Source organism: Lycorma delicatula, chromosome 5, assembly GCF_047948215.1.
Source record: "Lycorma delicatula isolate Av1 chromosome 5, ASM4794821v1, whole genome shotgun sequence".
NCBI classification, from domain to species: Eukaryota; Metazoa; Arthropoda; class Insecta; order Hemiptera; family Fulgoridae; genus Lycorma; species Lycorma delicatula.
Window position 1 is genome coordinate 60376488 of NC_134459.1, and position 24781 is coordinate 60401268.

General features: G+C 30.9%; 1 protein-coding gene across 2 annotated transcripts in view; it reads right to left on the reverse strand.

The window, feature by feature from the left end:
• Positions 1-383: 383 nt before the first annotated feature.
• Positions 384-24781, reverse strand: part of Roe1 (grpE protein homolog, mitochondrial Roe1) — a 31085-nt gene continuing 6687 nt past the window's right edge. Inside the window, exons 1-6 of one of the 2 annotated variants that reach the window (XM_075366242.1) lie at positions 23253-23376; positions 20847-21066; positions 16447-16560; positions 11094-11213; positions 9067-9150; positions 384-640 (exon numbers count right to left, since the gene is read on the reverse strand). In XM_075366242.1, coding sequence (XP_075222357.1) covers positions 533-640; positions 9067-9150; positions 11094-11213; positions 16447-16560; positions 20847-20993 — 573 coding nt within the window. In that variant the 5' untranslated portion in view covers positions 20994-21066; positions 23253-23376 and the 3' untranslated portion in view covers positions 384-532. Of the gene's footprint in view, positions 641-9066; positions 9151-11093; positions 11214-16446; positions 16561-20846; positions 21067-23252; positions 23377-24781 lie in introns of those variants that run through there. The other variant, XM_075366241.1, reaches the window with a different exon arrangement.

Genomic DNA, 24781 nt, shown 5'->3' on the forward strand with positions numbered 1-24781 from the left:
AGAACAATATTTTTTTATGGAAATTCTCAACTAAATTTAGACCTTGACTAGTTACCCAACTATGACCGTTAAAATATTTTAACCCAGATTTAGATCTATATATATAAGACATTTAAAATGCATCTAATACGAAATCATTAAACTCTAATGAATTTTACTCATAAATTTTCAACAGAATTTTTTTTCCACTATTAAAAACAGATATTTTTCTTTCTGTTGGTTTTGTATATAAAAATGAAAAATGGATTGATTGTAGACCTAGCATATTGATTAACACACAATTCAAACAGACATCCATAAAATTTATACTTGTATATAAATACTTACATATATATGTTACACAAGCGCGCACACGTATACATAAATGAACAAGACTTTACAAATAAAAAATCCTCATCTTAAATTTATTATTTAATAAACAAAAATATATAATTAATATACAATATTATTATAATAGCAATTAACTGCTTCCTTTCACAAGGAATAACTACACCAAAATGTGTATAATAATTACAACCCTAGAGCTAATCTATTACGCTTTTGCTACACCTACAAGTGCTGGTCTGACAACCCGTTCATGAAGTTTGTAACCAATCTTTGACACTACAACAACTGTTCCTGGTGCTTTGCCTTCTACTTCCTGTAAAAAAAAAAAAAAAAAAAAAAAAAAACAAATAATAATTTTGCACTAGCTATATAATTAATTTTTTTCATATGTTTTATCAGTGGTTTATATGAATTTTCATACCAATTTTGAGGTAGAAGGTTGATTAACCAACTTTACTCACACCAAAATATCAATAGCTTACTCGGCATAATACTGCATTTTCTGGAAAACACCTAGATATGTATGTATTAGAAAGTACAGCTACACCTCAATCCCAGGTGGATTTTTTGTACAGCAGTAATTACTAGAGGACCACAAAGAACTACAGTTTAAGTAGTTTGAAGCCAAAACCCATAAAACAACACTCTAAGAAAGGACCTAGACCAAATGATGAGTGATATAGTAAAAAATAATGATCTACATTCAACTGAATTGTGAAACAAAATTTCACCAAAAGGAATGCTACTCTAAGGTCTCTGGAGGTAAGGTCAGTAATAAATTACCAAGGTCTTTCTCTGGTTTCCAACTAGAACCTAATTTCTAAGATCGGGTATCTTTATCTGAGATGAGAGCAGCACATTACCAAAATCAACAATTTTGAACGAGCAGCTCAAATATAAAAAGCTGCAACAAGATGCTTTTCATAGATACTAAAACAATACCTAGGAACAAGAACATGCAAGACAACACATGAAAAATTCTCACAATCTCCAAAATTACATGCTGCACAGAACTGTCCAACTGAGCTCTACATTGTTCAGCCAAATTCACTATAGTTTTAGAAACATAAAGCTCTGCAAATGTTGCACACATTTATAACACAGAAATTAAATAAAGGAATGTCATCAGTTGATCTTAGCAAACAAAAATTCTTAATTAGATTTAAATATATATATTAGATTTTGTAATATATCACAATGTTAGTGAATGGGATTCTGGGGTATGATAAAACTGTATCCTTGACAACTTGCAAAAGAATATCTTAGAAAAGCAGAATCATAGGAATTCAAATGTATAAGCTAAATTTCAACCAATTATGCCAAATTTAATTATCCAGTTCCTATAGAGTACTTAAATTAAAATAGATCAGATGCACATAAGACACAGAGAGATCTGTCGCTGTAGCAAAAAAAGGTAATCTAAAATTAAATATATAGAAATGAGGCAATTTTTACAGTAAGGTCAGTTTTGAATTTGCTGCATATAAACAGTGACGCCGGATAGCTCAGTTACTTCAATCAATAGTCAACTGTTAACAACAATAGCTTAGTCATTTTGCTGTTATTTACATTCATCCATTTATAATGAGTGCTACAACTCATGATCCTGCCAAGTATGAGATTTTTTGCCAAATCTGATTTTTTATGGCAAAAAACAATTTTGCAGCTGAAATTTCCAAGCAAATTTGTGATATTTACAGAATGAATATAATGAGTGATGCTAAAGTAAAACAGTGGTGCCTTTCATTTTGATAAACATTCACGATGAAAGATGTAGCTGTTTGACATCTGTGCTAACGGATAATATGACTAGAAAAGTTGAAAATTTTTAGAAAACCAGCACTTCATTGTGTCACAATTTGTATTTGCTTATCTTTGATAAAAGTTTTGACTGAAAAATTATGCTACAAAAAATTTTTGGCCAGTACTTAAATGAAATACACAAGGAAAAAGATCTTGCTGCAGCGCATGAATTTTCAATGCACTATGAAAATGAAAGTGATGAACTGTTTGATCACATTGTTATCAGAAATGAAACTTCGATTTCTTATTTGAATGTTGAGATAAACCAACAGGCAATGCAAATGGCAGCATTCATCATCTCCTAGATAGAAGTTCAAACAAGAATATTAGGCAAAGAAGCTTATGGCTACTGTTTTTGGTACAAAAAGGGTGTTTTGCATGACAAATTTAATGATTGTGAAAGTACTGTGTATGTAGATATGTACTGAGAATATTAAAAAATCTTAGAAGCGCTGTAAAAAATAAACAATGTGGGATACTATCCTGTGATATTTTGTTTTTGCACAACAATGCCCGACTATACACAGCAAATCAAACAGTAAGGCAACAGGAAAACTTTCATTGGAAAAGCTTCAATCATCCACCCTATAGCATTGACCTACTGCCAACTATTATTTTCTCTTACTTCACTTTAAATAGTGTCTTGAATCACAAAGTTTTGATAATAAAAAATTAAAGATGACATTACTGTGTGGTTTAAGTCACTGATGGCAGAACTTTTTAAGAGGGAATGAAGAAGCTAGTGTAAACACTATTTGTTAGGATGAAGACAATTATGTATGAAAGTAGTAAATAAATGTAGTTTTTATAAGTGAATAAAGTTTGTTGATATTTTTCACATTTTTTTTTTTTTTTACAATACACGCCTCATATAATAAAACCAAGCTGGGTAGTACATTTTTAAAATGTGACTAAGAGACAATACATAGCTACTCATTTAAAACTCTAATCTTCCTTTTTACCACAGTATCTTTCATTGAAGTGTAAAATAGAACTTTATTTTAAATAAATCATGTACTTTTACAAATAAAATAAGAATTGAACCAACAAATATATTTATAACTGAAGGCAATCTTGAATGTAATCAAAAGTTATCATAAATAACAACCCACATCTGTTTCTTTCTTACTTTCACCCCCTTTCTTGATTTAATTCACATGTACTGTCTCTTCTAACACCACACTTCATGGTTACAACTGAGATAAAACTGGTTGGTGGAAATATTAAACAGTTCTAGCAAAAACAACTGTATTTTGCAGATTGTAGATTTTATAAATTTGATACTAAAATCTACAATTTCGGTATTTTGAAACTAAAATCTACAAAGCAGTGTTAAAAACAGTAAAGAAAACTTCAATAGAGGTGTTGAATTGCACATAATAATCTATGATATTTAAAGACTGAATTAATGTCTTGTATTCTATAGAATCTTGTGAAGACAGGGAATAATATCCCTAGCACAATCTATGATTTGGACTTTCAGAACAAGATTTATGTTGTTCCAGTAGACTTAATTTAGCCTTTTTCAAAACAGCTTCGATATAAAATAAAAGTATATTGTAATGTTACTCCTAATATTTTTCTATAAAAGATCTTAGTTACATAGCTTAGTTAACAATGACTATTTAATGAGTTATAATTAATTATCTTAAACATAAATTCAATTACAGAGAAATAATGACAGCCCAATTGCTGAATATAAAATATAATTATGCATAATTCTAAGTTAATTAAAAATGTGTTTTATAAAAAAAAAAAAAATACAAAATTACACCAGATAAAAATTAGTACAATCCCAAGCTTGAGCTTCATATATAATGTTGATCTATAAACTGTCTATGATACGTTAAATCTTACTGAAAATTCACATAATTTTTGAAAACATTATGTAGTGCATATTTATACTTAGAATTATTTCAATTGAAATGATCCTGCAGATGTTAAATACATTAAGCAATATTTTAACAGCCAATTTTCTACTCTAGTTTGTCCACCACCATTTCAAAAAACTGTAACATTTATGTTTGGATAAACTGACAGATGCTTTGCACAATACAGTTCAAAATATTTTTGTCATTTTTATGAAGTATCCATTTATCAGATGATATTGGCACAATAATATCCTCTGCAAATGGCAGCAACTTAAACTATTAAACCACTGCTATTAATCCCACCATCATGATAATTCACCATTGTCATTTAGAAATAATGAAATAAGAGTGAACTTAAAACACATCCCTATTTAAATCCTATGTGGGTTGTAAAACTCTCTATAACTCTCAGATTGCCTCTTTTGCTTCAGAGTAATAATGATTTCTTCATACAATTAATTAATCATTATAATACATTTTTTTAATTCTAACTCATGAGAGACTATAAAATAAAGCAGTTCCACTGTCTCTTATCAAATAAATACATACCATATCTGTCCCTGTTCTATCTTATTGCAGGTCTAGGAATCTACCAAACCTCTCTATTTTCACCAATCTTTCTAGTGTCATTCACTTACTACCTCATCCAGGATATTCCCTTCTCTGTAAGTCCAACCTAACCTCAACTTTCTATCTTCTCCTCGGCCTACCCCTTGGTCTTTTCTCTGAATCCTTCAAATCTTCCCTAATCTTTGGAATTCTATTACCTTCCATCTTTCTTAGATGTTTCATCTAAGAATCATCTTTCTTAGATCTTTCAATTGGTTGAGATGGCTGATTAGCCATCTCAACCAATTCTTTCCACCCTATTTTTCAGGCCAGTATTCAAGTCTTCCTAGATTACGATGCTTTTTATCTTACCCAACCTTGTCTTCCCTGCTACACTTTGTGAGAACTTCATTTCACATGCCTGCAACCTACTCCACTCTTTTTCATTTATCATCCAAGTTTCTGATGCATATGTTACCATCAGAATAAAAAAACGTTTTATACATAATCATTTTAGATTTACACGAAACCTGTTTATCCCATAAAAGGTGCCAACACTCTGGTAAAACCTTTCTCCCTTTCCTAACCTCTTCGTGATTTCTTAGTTAATCCTTCCATTGTTCAACATGTCCGTTCCTAAATTTGAAAATTTGTTCACCATTTTCACCTAAGTGTTGTCTAACATTATATTTTCGATGTTTATCGATGTTTCTCCCCACCACCATAATTTGACTCTTCTTTATACTAATCCTCAGACCCTAAAGTTTCATAGTTTCTTTTTCACACTTTCAACTATATTTGTACCTCCATTCTTTTCCCAGATCATTATATCATCAGCAACTATCATATGTCTTGCTTCTCTTCCCAATGTTTTAAGTTTCTCCTTTACCAATCCAGACATGTTCTCCACTACATTTAACATATCAGGCAACAAGACAATTATCTGCTTTAGTCCTTTCCTGATTTCAAACCAGTATTGCCTGCTGGGATCCTAACTCTACATTGGTTAATTCTATACATTTTTATAACCACTCTATTATTCCAAGCTCAATTCCTATGCTTTAAAGACTTTCCCACACTTATACCTTTACTGACCATACCTACCTTTACTGAATCATATTGCTTTTCCAGTGTCTACAAAAATCATGCAAACTTTCTTATAATATTCCCATTTATTTTCTATTAATTATATCCTAGTGAAGATTAAATCAGTAGTGCTCCTTCCCAGATGAAAACCACGTTGTTCTTCACTGATGGACTTCCTTTCTTGAATAGCGGCACTATTTCCTCCTTACCCAAATCCTCTGGAATTTTTCCAATCTTTTATAGACTTCTAATAACTGTATAACCACTGCATTCCTAATGGATCTGCTGTCCATTAGCAGATCCATTAGAATCTGAATTCCATTCAGATTGGTAGCAGTTTCTACTTCCGATCACGACTAACCTGATATATTCTTTACCTTCCTTTTGTCCCTTATGCTACATTCTACACACATTTTGTTTAAGAGCCCATCAAAAGTACCTTTCCCATAATCTCTTCTAGCTTTTCTATCACTGTTTCTTCTTCTGTTTCCATTTTTACAGATCTCTCTGTAGGTTTCCTTTTATTCTTCCTCATCTTGTACAGCATCTTTTTATTACCATTAACATCTTCCAACTTTCTTGTAAATTTATTCTATGCTTTACCTATTTCCTCTTTTATAACTGACTGTAAACTCCTCTTTGCTACGTTCACATTATTTTTCTCTTGCACATCGCCATCCCCTCTCTTGAAACTCTTCAACCACATTCCCCAGGTACAGTTCATCTCTTTTACTGCATTTATACTTTTATCATTCCACCATTCGCTCTGTTTCCCTCCAAACTTAAACAGCTGTCCTACCACAAACCTCTTCTGCAATTTCCACAAATGCCTCTTTAAATAACTTTCTACTCTTCATCTACTCCCTTAATGTTTTGGTACTTTCCTTATTCATTTTTTTTTTGGCATTCACATGCTAAATCCTTGTCCTAAATGTCCAACTTTCAGCCATTTTGGTACTTCATAGCAATGTTCAAGGTAATATTGTCCACTAGTAACCTATGATTTCCGTCCATTGCCACACCAGGAATAACAGAATAACCTTCACATCCTCAAATTTTCCTCCCTAGTTCTCTTCTGTAACTATTTTTTTATTTCTTTTTGAAAAAGCAAAATGAATGAGGAGCAAAGTTTCACTTTGCCTTTCTCTTCCTGCAGGTTCCTTACCTGAGGTACATACACTTCAGTGATTCTCAAACTTCACTCTTTAGTCTTAGTTGTACTATAATAATCCTTTCTGATAAATACATGAAGTCTTCTAAGTTTTCTTTAATTTTCTCATTGACAATAATTGTGATTTCATTCCTTGTATTACCATTACTTCCCTTCCAATACATCATATTACCCTTCCTCAAATCTTTACTTCCCTGCTCTTTCCATTTTCGCTCAACCCAAATATATCGATTCTTTCCTCCATCACATCCACTGCTTTATAGAGCTTTTCAGTTACAAGATAAAATGTTCAACATTCCATTTTAGAGTATTTCCTAGTTTTATTATCCTTAGAACCAATCCAATTCCAAAGATTAGCTATATTTTGAAAGCAACTGTAAATCCACTATTGGTCTGCTAAGCCCAACATTAGCTTCACCAGTGCCCCGTTAAGACACACCTTTTCAAGATTCCTATAGAGCCTTCACAGCTACTGTAGCGGCTTGGAGGACACAACGTTTCCAGTGTACTTCACCCTACAATCAATCTCCTATTTCAGTCTGTTGCCAGCCTCAAACAATGTGGACATGGGGCTGGGATTTGAGTCACTCTAATCATATACCAAAGGTAAATCAAGAAAAAACCCAAGAGACTTTTGGATTTTTTGTTGATTTATCTTTGGTATTTGATAAGGGTCTCACAAAGCCCAGCCCAACCCTATGTTCACGTTGTATGAGGTTGACAACAAACTGAAGCAGGAATTTCCTACAGGGATGAAGTGCAATGGAGACCTTGTGCGCTCTGAGCCACTACGGTAGCTGTGAAGGCTCTATGGAACCCTCAAAAGGTACAGCTAATGGTGCACTGGTGAAGCCTATGTCAGGCTTAGCACGCCTGATAGTGGATTTATTTCTTATGAAATATAAATAAACAAAAGATTCAAAATCCTTTTGTTAAATGTATTAAAATGAATTCTACTTATGTAGATGAGAATAAGTACTTGTGTATATTATCAGCAATGGTCAAGTATGATTTCTGGAAATCTTCTTGGAATTTGTCACATTGATAAGTAATTCCTTCATTATAAGGTGGTATATGTCTATTATACTTAACCAACACAGTAGTCTATTATATCAATAGATTATTTTAATAGTATACTTACAATATTTCTTGCAATATGTAATTTTAAAGTTCAGATAACTTCTAAATTTTTAAGTTCAGGTAACACTCATGAATTTAATTTTTTATCTATATGTAACAGTCCCTCTACTTAAGTGGAAAGTACTACCCTTCAAAATAATAACATCTGCTTTTTTATTTTATTTTATATCAAGTTAATCGTTTTGTATCATTCTTGTTTTAAATAAAATTTTAGGAAAACTAAGTCAAAGAGAACAAGATATGGTAAACAAGGTGCCTAGTGGACATGGGGAGTATAGTATGTTACTTAACAAGAAACAGCTGGGCAAGCTGTAATATAATTATGTTCTCATGACATTCTCATATAATGCAGCCATTTGGATGCGTATAAATTGAAATGAGCAGAATCCTTTAAATATTTAAGTCTTGAGGTAGTAAGTACTCCTTGTCAAGCATGGTGAAACCAATTCATTATACATGTTCTCAAGACTAAAAAAGTCATAATTGTTTTGATACCATTGTGGTTCTATAGCAGTATGTAAGAAAGTTTAGGCATTTTCACTGTAAAGACTAGACTTTGAGTTCAACGTTATTCCAAAGTCCATGATTTACTTATCATTTACAACAGTTTTAAAAAATGTTGACAGATTACTTTTGATGACCTTCAACCAATTAACATTTGAAGACTATTTTTTCTCAATCAAAAATGAATTTGACACTAACTGGCTGAGACGAGTCTTACACTTAAATAACTGAACAGAACTGACTGTCAATTGTATAATAAACACACACTTGTATATAACCACAAGTCTCAGAAATGGTCAGCCTGAGTCTGCACAAGACTACACCTCATTTACATGTCATACATATCATCCTTAGGTCCAGAGGATGGGATGGTGCTTATTGTTTACTAGTTGAACAGAACTACAGTCAACTAGCAGGCAACACATTATGTATAATCCAACTGAAACAAGCTACTTTCTATGTCTATCATTAGATATGAACGCTTTAAAAGTTCTTATGAATGCTTTTCGATCAAAAAATACATAATAATACATATTTACACATATATTAATGCTGTTACCTTAAAAAGTAATAAAATAGTGAGCAAGTAGTAACAAAAAGTATTAAACAACAAACCTGTTGAAAAAGCGCCTCATGTAAATTAGGATCAAACTTTTCATTCAGAGGATTTACTGGTACAAGGCCATGCCTTTTAAAAACCTATTAAAGTAAATTACAACAAAGTAATTAATTAATCAACTTCGACATACAAAGTAACATTAAAATATGTAATACAATGAAGCAATTAAAACGTAATAGAGCACAGACGTTACCTGAATATTTGTTCACATGCAAGTAAAGTATCAAACTTGACTTTCCAAACAAAAAGTACTAGAATAACTAAAGAATAATTATGAAAATGGTTCAACACAAAAATATTTATTTTTATATGCATATTCCTAAAAATTACTACTCTACACATCTAAGACAATGTATCATTTCCCAAACAAAGAAGTACATTAATTATATTTTCTATACTATCTGTCCCCCAAGCTTTCCTATGGCTTTGATGGAAGTAAAATAGCTGAGGTAAGAGGCCTCAGTACTGAGGTACGTGATCCCTGTGAAAAACATAGGTATGTGTCACACGCTAGTAGTGCTGAACATCACCAGCATTTCAGAGGACTCAGCTAATGAGCAGCAGTAACGTTGGCTCAGTGAATAATGCAATGATATGTAACTTCATTCAACATTTACTAGTAAGCCTGGCATGGATTGCTTATTATTCTTAATAATGAATTTTCTATTCTCAAGAGTGACTTGACATCATTCTATGTCATTCTATATCAACTATCTGATTAAGCACTTGAAAGACAGCTTTCTAAATATATTTTTAATACTTTTTACTTAACCATATTCTGAAAATTTTTTAGCTAAAAAAAGAAGGTTAACATTTTTTGTATTCTTCTTTTTATAATAAAACGTCTAGTGGCATCAACTATGAAGCTGTAGTGTTAATCCATTTTGAACATGATATTTTTACAAACTGTCAGAAGAGGATATTAGGAACTTCACAATGTCATGTACAAAATATATGCAGGAAGTTATTTGCTCACAAATTATATTAAATGCAACCCCTCACTAATTTCTTATGAAATTCTATACTCATGGCTATTTTAATATAGCAAAATAATTATTTGTCATGACACATATTTTTCACTGACACTAAACTTCAGGCATTAATTAGAAAGATGGGGGTGACTCAAATACAAGGAAATAAAACTTGAATAGTGTGTCATCTTATTAAGCTTTCTAGTACAAAACCCTTTGTGTAAAAAATCTTCATTACAGTAATCCTGTCTGAAACATTAACTCTTCAAACACTAACACTGAAAATCAACTTAAGATTGAAGAATTACATGTAGGAATATCATTAAGTCATGAAATTAACATTTGTACATACAAATACACTTGAATAATCTAGTTTAGAAATGTCAAATTGGAGAATACAACATTTTTTTATTCACACTAATTAAAATGTTTCATAAAATTTAAAAAACTGAATAATTTATGCATTGTACATATAGATTACTAAATTTTTTGAACTATCTTTTATAGCCTGGTTTCATTCCATATTTTTAAAATATGTCATACAAAAATCTAACAATTCTTTTGTTGCTGCATGTTACACAAGTTGAGAGTAAATTATACAATGTTTAGATTGAACAACTGCCAATTTAGAAAAGATAACTGCTACAAAGCAATCAGTTGCTTTTCCTGAATAAGTTTTTTCTGTCTTTTCAAGACAATTAAAATTACATAAAACTTTATTATGAGTTCCTCTCAAGTACGAATAAAATTTTAACAGAGCATAATGTAAGTCCAAACTCAAATAAATGTTAAAATTATAAAATCTATAATGTAGAATTTTATTATAATTAATAAGGTTTAAACTCTAAAATATATCTTGAATTAAAAACAAAACTTTATTCTAAAAATGCATAATTCAATTTTTCAGTATTTATCTTATCTTCAAAGTTTAAAGATAACTCAAATATCAGCAAATTGCAATGCATTTACAAAGAAAAAAAAAACAAACAACAAAATTAACAACATAATGATATATACACAATTCAATGATAACAAAAATAAGGGGTCCTTACCTTTTTAAGCTCAGCTTCAGTCATTGTTAAACCTTCATAGAGATTTTTTAAATGAGGATTACTATCTGAAACTTCTTTTTTAGGAACACATTCAGTCGCTTTACCTAAAATATCAGCCACCTAAAAAAAAAAATATTATTAATGAATGGAAAACCAAACGCAGAAATATTTCATTCATAATTATTACGTTATAAATATGATGCATACAAAGAGACATTATATAATGATAATCAAACAAAAAATCATTCCAAAGAATACAAAAAAAAAAATAAGATAATGATAGATTTAAATGTAAAACAAAATAGAACTAAAAAAAAAATGTTTCAGATTTTGAAAATCAGTAAGAAGTATTGATCGTAAAAAGGTACTAAAATCAGTGTTTCTCAACTTATGGGGCTAAAGCATATCAAAAAGAAAATATTAAAAAGATTAATTTACTAAAAGGAAAGCAAAACACAAAATACATACTCCTCTCATAGCCTTCTGACATAATAAATAATAAAATACATATTTACACTGATATAATACACTTATATGAGGTGTGGCTATTAAATAGTGACTAATGCTGCAACAGAAGAACTGTGTGCATGCGCAAAATTTATACGACAACTGTGTGGCATGAAGTTTTCTCTTTTGATTGTTGCCACTTTCTCTTTTGATTGTTTTTGTAGTCATATTAATATGGCCATGGTCTTCGTTTGTATAACATCTGTTTTTTTTCTGTTTTGCCAAAAAAATGATAAGGGTTTTATCATTTAGCATTTATCATAAGCAGTGCTCAATTATTATTGTTAAAGAGGGAAAGTCTTGTGTCTTCTGCAAAAGTGAATAAGATCACCAGTTAAATTTGCACCAGTGATTTTCAACCTTATTACCTCATTTCATATAAATGAATATTTTGCAACCCTCCATTCAACTCCAATATAATGAAACCTAGTTAAAACTATTTAGCAAGGTTGATAGTGATAGGTATGAGCATGCATATATATAAAGTGTACAAAATGAGCAATTTACAGGTTCCAACTTAATGTGCACATGCTCCTTGCAGTTTGGTCAACTTGCATAATATTTGTTGTGAAAGCGTCATGTTCGAACATGCATATAAGTTTGAATACGTTGTGCTCTCAACAGTATAAAAGAGGCACAAAGGATTGCAGATTGTAAGTTTAGTTTTGAATGCAAAGTGTGAGTCTGGTGTCAGTTTTTTAAATACTGTTTCATTGAAAATAAAATTAATTCGAGGTTTCTGTTTTTTAGTGTATGGTTAAACAGTGTAACTGTTTTTTGTTTTTTTTAATTAGATTCTAATGCAAAATATATAAATTTGTGAAAAAATGAGGCGAGCCATCTATATCCAGTGAATCGATTGGTAAACGACAGTCATTTAAATTATTCTTTTAGCTCGCTGGATGGAAAGCCACAGTGCACTGTTTGCTTCCAACTCCTCTCCGATGAAGGCATGATGCCAACAAAATTAATTTGACACTTGAGAATTAAACATCTGGATCATAAAAGCAAACCCTTGAAATTTTTCAATAGAAAATTACATACTTTAAGAAATCTATTTTAAGTCAGGCCACACTGATAAAAGAACTTGAAGCATCTTATCTTGTAGTATTAAGAGTAGCTAATCCCATACAATCGCAGAAAACCTTGCATTGCCTGCTGCTATTGATATAGTCAGTGTTTAATTACACATAGAAGTAAAAAATAGACAAAAATTCCGCTTTCTAACAAGGCGAATCGATGACACAGCTGCCAATTTTCACAATCAGAAAATCTCAAACAAATTCTTTGCAGAGCTGTAAAAATGATTAATTTTTAAAAGTTGATTATTACAAAATAGGCTGACTGCTAAAAATGATGAAATGGGTGAAAAGAAAAAATCTCTTCTTTTCATACAGAAGTCAGATGATTATCGCAGGGGAAAAGTGTTAACTTTGTTATTGGAATTCCAAGATGAATTAATAATATTTTTCCGGGATAAAAAAACACCATTCTTAATGTTTTTACAAAATAATGAGTATATGTTGCTGTTGGCTTACTTAGTAGACGTAAGATAAAAACATTTTTAATGACAAATTTCATGATTTTACTAAGAAGCTTGATAGCTCGATTATTCCCCTCTTCTAAGCAAATATTCTGATATGTTTCCTCTCACTTCCAACCATATTGAGAAAAATTTTAATGAAAAAGCCACTACAATTCATCACATTGGACATATTGGCTTTTCATCCCAAAAAAAAAAAGGCATTATGTTCACTGTCTCCAATATATCCTGAATTACTTATTAAGCTAAAAATTCAGGTGGCGGGGCATTTCCTGGAAGATAAAAATTATTTCTCAAAGAGACGTTACAACTAAGTTAATGCTCTAGCCTTATGGTACAGATTTAGATATTCATTTGTAAACCTGCGGTTAAATTTGTGCAGTGCCCACCGCCGTTTCCTAATAGTATTTTGGAAGTCATCATTCCACCAAGCAACAAAAGAAAGTCTAGGTGTTCCAGATGTTTGTGGAATATTATCATTCTCAAGTACCAGGGACATAAAAGAGGTAAGTTGATCAAGGGCGACTGTAACATCATCATATTGTGATGGGAAGGCTTTATGGTAACCATTCCAATCTGCCTTTTCAACAATCCATTTGCGTGGCCTTTTGTTCACCTTGCTGTCGATACCAAAAACAATTGACCTTTGGTCATTGCCATAAAAGTCATTACTCACAGGCGGGAATAAACTCGGTGAGCATAAGGAGAGATTGATGTTGGACAGTGTACCAGACAATAAGGACATGAATGTACATGATCTATCATTCAACAGACAGAAATCTAAGTCACGTCTCACTCTCGTCATATTTCCTCAAGAGGAGCAGAAAGAAAAGCCCCTTAAAATATGGTGGGTATTAAAGTCTCCTACTATTTAGCGATGGTGATAGATCTGTGGGAGGAGATTTGATGCATATAGAGCATTGACCTCAGAGTTTGGCGAGAGATACAAACTGCAGATATGCAATTTGAGGAGGGCAGAGATTTTTACAGTAACAGCAGCAGGAATGAGGGTAGCTAGTGGTATCTTTGTAGCTGACACCTCATTCTGCATGAAAATACTACTACTGTCTTCGAAACAGTGATATCTCTCATAGATATATCCTCTGAGTGTACCATTTGTTACAGATGGTGTGTTTCCTGGAAACACATTATTAATGGTTCATCTGCATGCATCAATACTCTGACATCTTCAATGCAGGACCAAAGACCTCAAACGTTCCACAGGATAATGCACATAAATAAAAGTCAACTATAGATACAGAATTACAGATAAATACATAAAAATGAATTGTAGGCGATAGGTGATACTGTTTTTCTTTTTAGAATTTTTGTTTTTAAAAACTCATGATGCCCTGTGATCAGGCAGTTCCTCTACCATATCCTCTAATATATGATGTGAAAGAGGGAGAGATTTTGAAAAAAGGGAAGTCATCGCAGATGACTTCCCAGAGAGGTTAGTTGTGTGGCCTTCCTTAACAGGGGACTTATTAGATGACATACCGCAAGCTGTATTTACTCCTATCCGCAAAGGTAAAACTTTATGGACAGGAACTTTCAGGGGGATCCCACTGTTGGTTTCACTAGCTGCAACTACAGATTTTTTATTCATCTAGTCAGCTCTGAAATAATGGCTGTAAGTGAAGAAACTTGATCAAATAACATCTGAACAAGTTTTTTTAGTTCATTGCAGGATCTGTACTGTTGATTACCTGCATTTGCTGGGACATCCCTTGATGTTGCGGTGGCTAAAGAGATATCTGGTTTAATCACGTTACGAGAGTTTAACTAACATATTCTTTGTATTCTTTTCATGCGGCTGGAAAAGAAAGCTTTTGCTCAGTACAGATCTTCAGGATTGCCTTTTCTTCTTTAAAAGTTGGGCAATGTCAGAAGCGAGCTGCATGTGATCCACTACAGTTCACACATGTTTCATTTTCTTGGCAATTTGAGTCATTGTGACTTTCTTTAGCACATATTTCAGTCTTCAAGCAAGATGGCCATGGGTTAGGGATGAAAGGTCATACTTGTACTGATAGGTAACTGGCTTTACTTTCTCCGTTTGTACATGAAAGTTTAATATAAGGGAAGGTGTTGGTTCATACATTCCACTATGCTGTTTCATTACTAACTTAACCTCAACGACTTCTTGGGCACGAAGCTCCTCAGTTATTTTAATAACTTCTATATCCAGAAGGTCCTGGTAAAAATTACCATACAGTTAGTATACAAAGTTTTGTGGTAAGCCGCACTTACATTACCACCCATATTAATAATACATAACAGAGATCGACTCTGCTCATCATTATATGTTTCGATCAGAATCGATCAGCCTAATTAACTCCTTAATGTTCTTTGGAGAAACACTTGAACCCATTACATAACTTCATTAATCAGGAAAGGCGAGACCTTATGAAGGGAGCCATATTCCTGATATAATCAACCTGAAATAATCGGCCACCTTCCTGATTATTTCATAGAACTATAAATCTGATGTTCTTTTATTGCAGTCTTGATTTGTCACCATTTAAATTAACATTATGTTTGGAACTGTTATCCTCATTAGATAACACCAAGCAAGGCCTTTTCACCACACTATTTTTAGTGATTTTATTCAGATAGACCACCAAACATCATGAGATCTTTTTGTGGACTAATAATTTTGGTCCCACGAGTACCAGTGATATAGTATACCACTCCAGCAGAACATATGTGTACTGAAGCTAGAACTAAATACAAATGGGTTCACCCAGCTGCCCAGAGGACATCATTCAAGACTCACTATGTAGAGCCATCCACTTATCATCAGGTTAGTTTCCTACTTTCCATCTTGGGTTACGGTTGCGTTTAGTTACGTGTCACAATACCAGCGAGTGTAAGTGTAAGAAGAAATAGTGTAGAATGTTGTTGTGTAGTTGTGTAAGGGTATATGTTGTAAATTGGGTAGTTTTTCTTTTTTTTTTTGGTTGATTGTGGGCGAAAAACACTTTATCATCGCCCGGTAATTATTATTAAAAAGTGCAATATAACTCCGAAATAATAAGCTATACAAGGTGTAAATGTAATATTAATCATACAATAAAAATTTACTAAAACAAGCCAAGAAGGCAAAATAAAATAAATTGGGTAGTGTATGTGTATAGTGTAGTGTTCTGCAACTCTGTGTGTAATGGGAAGTAAGGCTGCAGAGGCTAGAGCTGTGGGGATACCAATCCTCAAGTCTTTAACAGTAAGACTCCCCTTCGGGGAAGTTATTATAATTTACCTTTATAAAGTTCAAAGGAATTAAAATAAATTTCAATTTACCTCTAAAAGATCCTTACAAAATCCTTGAATACCAAACAATTTAGCATCTTCAATTTGTTTCATTAACCTTAATCTCATGTTCTCCCCATCTGCCAAAGCCCTTTTGTATTTGTCCTACAACATTTATAAATACGAGTATAAAAGATCAATATGAATCCACACTAAACTTAAATTAAAAATAAATGGTATGATGTAAAGATCAACAAGAGAATCTTTAGCTGTTTGTGTTACATTAAGTTAAATAGTACTAGGTATGTTCTGTTCACACCACAGTCCACACTATAAGACTATACTCATTTATATTCATACATATCATACTCATTCATCCTCTGAAGTAATACCTTACGGTGGTTCCAGAGGCTAAACAGAAAAAAGAAAGGTATGTTCTGTTCAACCAGGTGATATATGTTCAGACCTAGTGAACCAGTGGTTTGGTGTCTGGTTTCATCATCAATATTCAATTTTTTTTCTTAAAACATTGAAGAACCAAGGAAGAAAAAAAAGTTGAATGTTATTAGATAAATGGTTACCTCTTGGATACCTGACTCATCTAATATAATTCTCTTCTTCAATCCCTATTCCCTACTGTCAATTTAATATTAATCTTATAATTTTTAGCATATTTATTATCTCCTGAATACCTCATTATTTTCTTCTCATATTCTAACCATTGTCTGTCCCAACAATTTTTTTCTTCTAAATTTCCTACAGTTGCTAAAGTAACTATTCTGAGTATGTTAATATACGAGTATAAGTTACTTCTTCTTCTTTTAGTAAACAGCCAAAATTTACTTTTTCTCCAATATGTCTTAAATCCTGTTCATTATGAACTTTATAAACTTAAACAATTTTCAGCATTTTTCAACATATATTTAAGAAGTCTTTATTCTCTAAGTTTTTATTTTAGAGGAAACCTTTCTGGCTTCCCTACTACCTCAAGTATCATTGCCAATATTTCTAATCCCTAATTGTTACACTAAAATTTCTTCTCTGCACAGTCTCTTTTTCCTAAAGCTAACCTTTTTAATATTTTTCTCAAATTGTCCATTCTAAACAATTTTACTGTCTAAATAAAATTTTTTTTTTTTGTTGAAATTATAGTATATAATTTTCTTTTGTTTTAATATTTTATTCACTGTATCTTCCTTTCTGTAACATTAAAACCACTTTTTTTTACTATTATTTATTTTTAAATAAAATGTCTCTTATCAATAAATAAATGTTTTTAAGCACTTCTAATTAACTTTAAGGTTCAAGATAAAGAACAATATCATCAGTAAATATTATCTATTCATCTTTTTGCTTTGGAGTGTTAAATTTTCAAAATTTTGCTTCCTCATCTGTCTAGAAGTTGAAAAGCAATGAGAATATACTACATTTTTGTCTTACTACTTTCCAAAGATGAGCTTTTTTTCTTTTTCCTGTTTAGCCTCTGGTAATTTCCTTCAGATAATACTTCAGAGGATGAATGAGGATGATACGTATTAGTGTAAATGAAGTGTAGTCTTGTACAGTCTCAGTTCAACCATTCCTGAGATGTGTGGTTAATTGAAACCCAACCACTAAAGAACACCGGTATCCACGACTAGTATTCAAACCCATGTAAAACTAACTGACTTTACTAGGAATTGAATGCTGGAACTCTCAACTTCCAAATCAGCTGATTTGGGAAGACGTGTTTCATCACTAGACCAACCCGGTGGCTTTTTCCAAAGATGAGCTTGCCAATGTGATTATCACAGCTGTCTGATTGTTGAACATATTATGAATTAAATAACTCTTCTTTCATTGAACTTCAAAGTTACAGTTAACATTTCTTAAATATTTTATAACTTTTCACATTATCAAATCAAATATCTATATAGTGGCAATAATTAATGATTACCAGTGGATATCATTAACACCCTAAAATTAAAAATTTTTAATAAAAAAATAAATTTTGCAATTATCAAGGGCTTTTCAGTTTTGTTCAGTAAAGACTGGTTAATGAATAAATACTAGGATAGAATACACTATTATTAGTACAAACTATAATTAATAGTAGCCAAATCATCCCAAGGTTTGTAACTGCACTTTTTCTATTGTTTCTTTTTAGGGATTAAGAAAAAAATTACTTGCAACCACTGTTTCTTCACTTGAGAAATATGAATTGTTAATCTAAGTTCTCCTTTCATGAAACAAAACTCATTCTTACACGGCAATCTTGCTTTAATTAAATAACCAAGTTTTACATAACAAGCCTACCTTTGAGTTTATAAATAAAAATGGCATTTTGTATAAAATAAATAAGAATTTAAAGTAAAAATAACATAAACCAATAGCTTAAACAATGAGTTATAACAAAGCAATTACTGATTCTGAGATTCACTGAAAAACTAATTTTGAGACTCACAGAAACTCAAATGAATGAAAATATTTGTTTTTAAATACAAAGGTTAATTAATGTACAGATGTTAGGAAATGCTTACATAAAATATATGTCAACATGTTAACAGAAGTATTACAACTTATAAGGTATAAGGAAGATGAAGGTTTTTCAACCTTATTAAAATACAGATTTCTGAAGGGAAGACAATGTGACAACACAGACATACTGTGTTGCCAAACACAGAAGTGGTCATACTTTAAACCAAAGTTTAAACTTACAACTGATTTATAGAATAGATTCCATCAAATAATACTGTATTAAATGTATAACATAGTACATATTAAGGCTATGTATACTAAAATGCTACAGGGCCAACTGCACAAAACAAAATTATAACTTAAGGTGAATATTTTATCTTAATCCTTGTTTGTTTTTTTAATTTTTAGGGCTCTACTTTTTTAAATTTCTGATTAGGTTCCCAAAAACAATAATTATTTTCAGAAAACTTATATATATTAAAACATTTTAAAGACTACTTATTTTGATAATCATACAACCTTTTTTTCACATACAAGGTTTGTAAAGAAATGAGACTGGTTTTTTAATAAAATTCTACACTTATTCTTAACTAAAAATCAACTTTATCTCTTTCAAAATAGTTCTCATGGGAGGATCCACTGCTCTCACTCTTTTTAGCAGCACTAAAAGTCTCAGCTGAAATCACTGAAGTTTACTAGTCACTAGTTGATTAGTATTAGCTTTTTATTATCACTCGAAATTATGGTCTGTATTTCCATTACACAAAACAAAACTTATTAATGACAACAAAAAGAATCTTCATCTTAGAGTATCAAAACTAATAATGCAGATCTGAAAGATAACTATATGTTACACCAAGGGTAAGCCAACAGTGTCCCCATATCATGCATTGTGCAAGCAGTCTCATTACTTTATTCAGACCCCATCTACCCACAAAATATCAATACATCAAAAGATATACTAAAGACCAGAAAGTTTTTGAGAATGGTTTGCAAAATCATTCAAAACAAAACTGAAACATACATCACACTTTATTTAAAATAAATTATAAATATATTTCATGATTAAAAATTTAACTATCTACTACTAAATTGGTGGCAAAAACATGACACAGATACAAGGCAAGAGATTTCTATCCCATAGGATAGTTATACTCTAACTACTCTCAGGTAGACAAAATCAATTTTTGATATCAAAATAGTAGTTTATTACTTTTATAATTACACTGATAATATCGAAATCTTAGGGCAATACAACAATAATATAAATAAAAAGTTATTCATGAGATGGCTGGGAAATATGGTTCATAATAAAGAGGTATTAATGGAATTTTAAGAATCTTTTGAATGAGATGTCATTGTGCCATGGTATCTTCTTAGAGGAACACCCCCTTCTCACCAATCATTACTTTTCTTTGTTCCCATGCTGACGGGATCTCCATGCAACCTAGTAGAAAGTGTTTGGCCTGCCTGGATTTTCTGACCAATAACAATGAAGAACAGATCAAGTAAGCGAATCCTCTTAATAGTTTCTAATACACAGAATTGCAAATGTAATAAAATATACAATAACCATATATGTGTACTAAAATGTTAGAGGGTCAACCACACAACATAATTATAACTAGGTAAATATTTTATTTTAATCACTGTATTTTTTTTTGTTAATTTTCAACTTATCTTTTTTATATCTTTCATTCTTGATTTCCAAAAACAATAATTATTTTCAAGAAATTTTTATATATTAAAACATTTTAAAAACTACTTATTTCAATAATCATGTAACTTTTTTCACAAGTTTATATTACCTACTTTTATTAAGTTATATTACTATTATTAAGTTTATATTAATGGTAAAATTTAATACTAAAACAAGTGATAAACAGGATTTCAACCAACGGAACTTCTCAAATTTGCACGATGCAAGTATACAGAATTAAAAGTATTCAGCATTTTATAAATAATATATGAAAAAATAATTTACAATATCTTACAGTTAATTCTTGTGTTTGTTTTGTCAGATTTTCAACCTCAAGAGTTAAATGTTCAATTTGTTCTTTTGCATTTTTTTCAGCATCAGAATTTGCTTTTTCTCCAGGCTGTTCAGTTTTATCTTTTTCTTCTGTAGCTGCAGAACTCATAGATTTCCAAAAAAACCTTGTTATATTTTCATTTTTTGTGCTCCAATGTTTATAACATACAGAATTATTTACTCTGAAATAAAAACCGTAATAATTAATTAACTATACATATTATACAATATTCACCTGAAAATCAAAAACTTTACCTCTTGTAAGTGTAATGGATGAATCAAATGTATGGCAATGGTGTCAAAACTTTAATGCTGGAAAGAGAAAATCCATAATGTTGAATTGGTTCCCCACCTGACATTATGGATGATTTGCTGCATTGTGTTGTCAAATTCATCACAGGATCAGTATGCCACACTCAAAAAAATGAGTGAAAATTGTTCATTAGTTTCTTATACCATTCACTGTCTATAAAACTGTCACTATTCATCTCAAGAACAGGTTAATGTAGTAGGCTTAAGCTACTTTAGCTACTTAAAAAAATTTTCACAAATTTGCTTTTTTTTTTCCATAAAATTTGTATAATACTAAAAGTCAAGAAATAACATTTTTTCAACTCTTAAAAGTTTACCGTTAGGCTTTCTAAAGTCTTTAAATTTTGACTTTTTGATGTTAATGCCTAATTAAAAATAATTACAAACTAACTAACCTTTAGCATTTACTTCATAAATTAAATATATAATCAAGTGTTATTCCTTATAATTATTTTTAAATTTAATGTTTATTTTAAAAATAGTATGTAAACAAAAAACATTCCATGTGGAAAAAAATAATTTCCAAGAAATACAAGAAAGAAACCTGCATCTTGATGAAAAAAAAAGCAAATTAACAAAAAGAATACTAATGAATGTGATTCCTTCATTACTAATGATATAATGCTGAAATATGTATTATTTCTATACTTCTTATTGTTTAAATTAAGAGTACAATTACATAAACAAAATGTTAACCAATTTCATGAAGTGTTAGACGAAAATACTTTGAACATAAGATTATAACAAAGGTTGTATATTATTATACTATAATAATACAATTTTTTTTGTCTTCAGTTATTTGACTGGTTTGATGCAGCTCTCTAACATTTCCTATCCAGTGCGTCATTTCATTTCGGTATACCCCCCCACCACATCCTTATCTATTTGTTTTACAAATTCCAAACATTGCCTGCATACACAATTTTTTCCTTCTTCCTGTCCCTCCAATAATGAAGTGACTATTCCAGGATGACTTAATATGTGGCCTATAAGTGTGTCTCTTCTTTTAACTATTTTTCCAAATGCTTCTTTCTTCATCTATTTGCTGCAACACCTCTTCATTTGTCACTTTATCCACCCATCTTATTTTTAACATTCTCCTACAGCATAACATTTAAAAAGCTTTTAATATTTTTTTCTCAAGTACTCTGATGGTCCAAGTTTCACTTCCATATAAAGCTACACTCCAAACATATACTTTCAAAAATCTTTTCCTGACATTTAAATTAATTTTTGATGTAAACAAATTATATTTCTGACTGAAGGCTCATTTCGCCTGTGTTATTCGCCATTTTATATCGCTCCTGCTTTATTCATCTTTAGTAATTCTACTTCCCAAATAACAAAATTCTTCTACCTTCATAATCTTTTCCTATTACATTCAGTGGTTCATCTTCGTTATTTACTACATTTCATTACTTTCGTTTTGTTTATTTTCATGCGGCAGTTCTTGTTTAGGATATCCATGCCGTTCACTGTTCCTTCTGAATCCTTTTTACTCTCAGCTAGAATTTCTATATCATCAGCAAATCGTAGCTAGCGTCTTTTCACCTTGTACTGTTACTCCGAATCTAAATTGTTCTTTAACATCGTTAACAGCTAGTTCTATGTAAAGATTAAAAAGTAACGGGGATAGGGAACATCCTTGTTGGACTCCCTTTCTTATTACGGCTTCTTTCTTATGTTCTTCAATTATTACTGTTGCTGTTTGGTTCCTGTAAATATTAGCAATCGTTCTATCTCTGTATTTGAACCCTAATTTCTTTAAAATGCTGAAAATTTTATTCCAGTCTACGTTATCGAATGCCTTTTCCAGGTCTATAAATGCCAAGTAATAATCCAATATTAGTCAATAAATGACAAAAATATTTTCAATTGCTTATAATATCTTGTTTAAAAAAACAAAACCTAACAGCATCCATTTAAGTTATCTGAAAGAAACTTACTTATCTACAGAACCTGAGGAAGTTCTAAAAAAGCAAAATTAATGAATTTGGTAAAAGGCTTGAATATATTAAAAAAATATATATAAAAATAAATTAAATTGGGAACTTACGTCTTTTTTTTGAAATGGATTTAATAAGCCTGTGTACATCAAATGCCTTCAGTTTAATTAAAACATTCTTGTGAATATTGAAGTTAATGCTGAGTGCAGCTGACCTCTAGATAAGTAATTCCATGTCAATAGCGTTCTGTAGTGGTTAATGACCTTAGCAGCTATGTCTTTAAGAGAAGGGATGATGAAATAAAAATGAAATTAGGTTTTTTGTTGAAGTTGATAAAATTAATTGGTAATTAAATACAATTAGGGACTCAACTAAATTTTGATGAAATTTGGAATATACCTTATTTAGGATCTAAGTTGTTTATTACAACTTAAATTATTCATTAGAAACACCTTTTACCAGAGTTACGTCCCTCATAAATGACAAAGCAGTCACCAAAAATTTTGTAATTAACTTCAAGTGTAATATACATTATTTTTGAGCTAAATAACTGATTATTGGGTCATTCCATGTCAAGTGGACCAAGGGTCCCCAATCGACCATCTCCAAACTTCATCAAATTTTGCTTGGACATTTCCTGCAGTCTTAAATGTCAGTTTACCAAATTGTAGTTTTGTATCTGATACTACTGATTTTGTGTGATCTCTTGAAAAAAAGGATACTTACTGGTAGTTCACGCATACATGCAAAAAAATTCTAACTCTGACTTATAATTTTGAAGTTGTAATACTTTTGATTAAAATGTTATGCTGAATTCAAATGTGTTATTCACATTTTTCTTTTAACACCTGGTTTTGAGATATAGCAGCTGAAATTTAGCTAAAAGTTTGTTGTGACATTCTGTAAGTCAAAATTTGAGTTTATATTTCTTTATCTAGCACTTTAATTTTAACGAGCCTTTTTAATCTGAAAAAGGGCATAAATGTGTTAACATCCTAAAGTTTCAAAGCAACTGGAGGTTATGTCAGGAGATATTCATCATCAAATTTGATTAAACATTTTTTAGCTCGATTTTATTAGTTTTATAATAGTTAAAAAGAGCAACTTTTAAACTACAAAATACATGCAGTTTGTTTTTTGATCCATAGTTTATAAGTCAGAAAAAACAGTTGAAATATAATGCATCTTTCACATAGGGAGCAAGTTTTCTGTAACGTTTAAGGATTAAATGAACACTCTAGCAGAAAGTAATATTATCTGTTTTGCTGCCTGTTAATACAAAATTGTTAACTGCATTAGCTGTACCTGGCCCCCCACCCTCTTGAATGCAGAGGGTTTCAACTAATTATATCTGTTACAGCAAGTACAATTTTTAAAAATATTTATTACAAATTCAAAAAAATACTAAAATCATAAACAAAATGAAATATGGTCGTAATAGTAATAACTTTTACTTTTTTTTACAGTGCAATGAAGAAGTAAAATATTATAAAACACAGTAGCTTCAAAATAAAATAAAAATATCTAAAGCAATCAGAAACTTTTTAGCACAATACTTTTAATTCTAAATCAGCTTAAATTGTTTCTCCATCATAAACTGGATGTATTCTAGATATATATATATATATAGTTGTCCTGA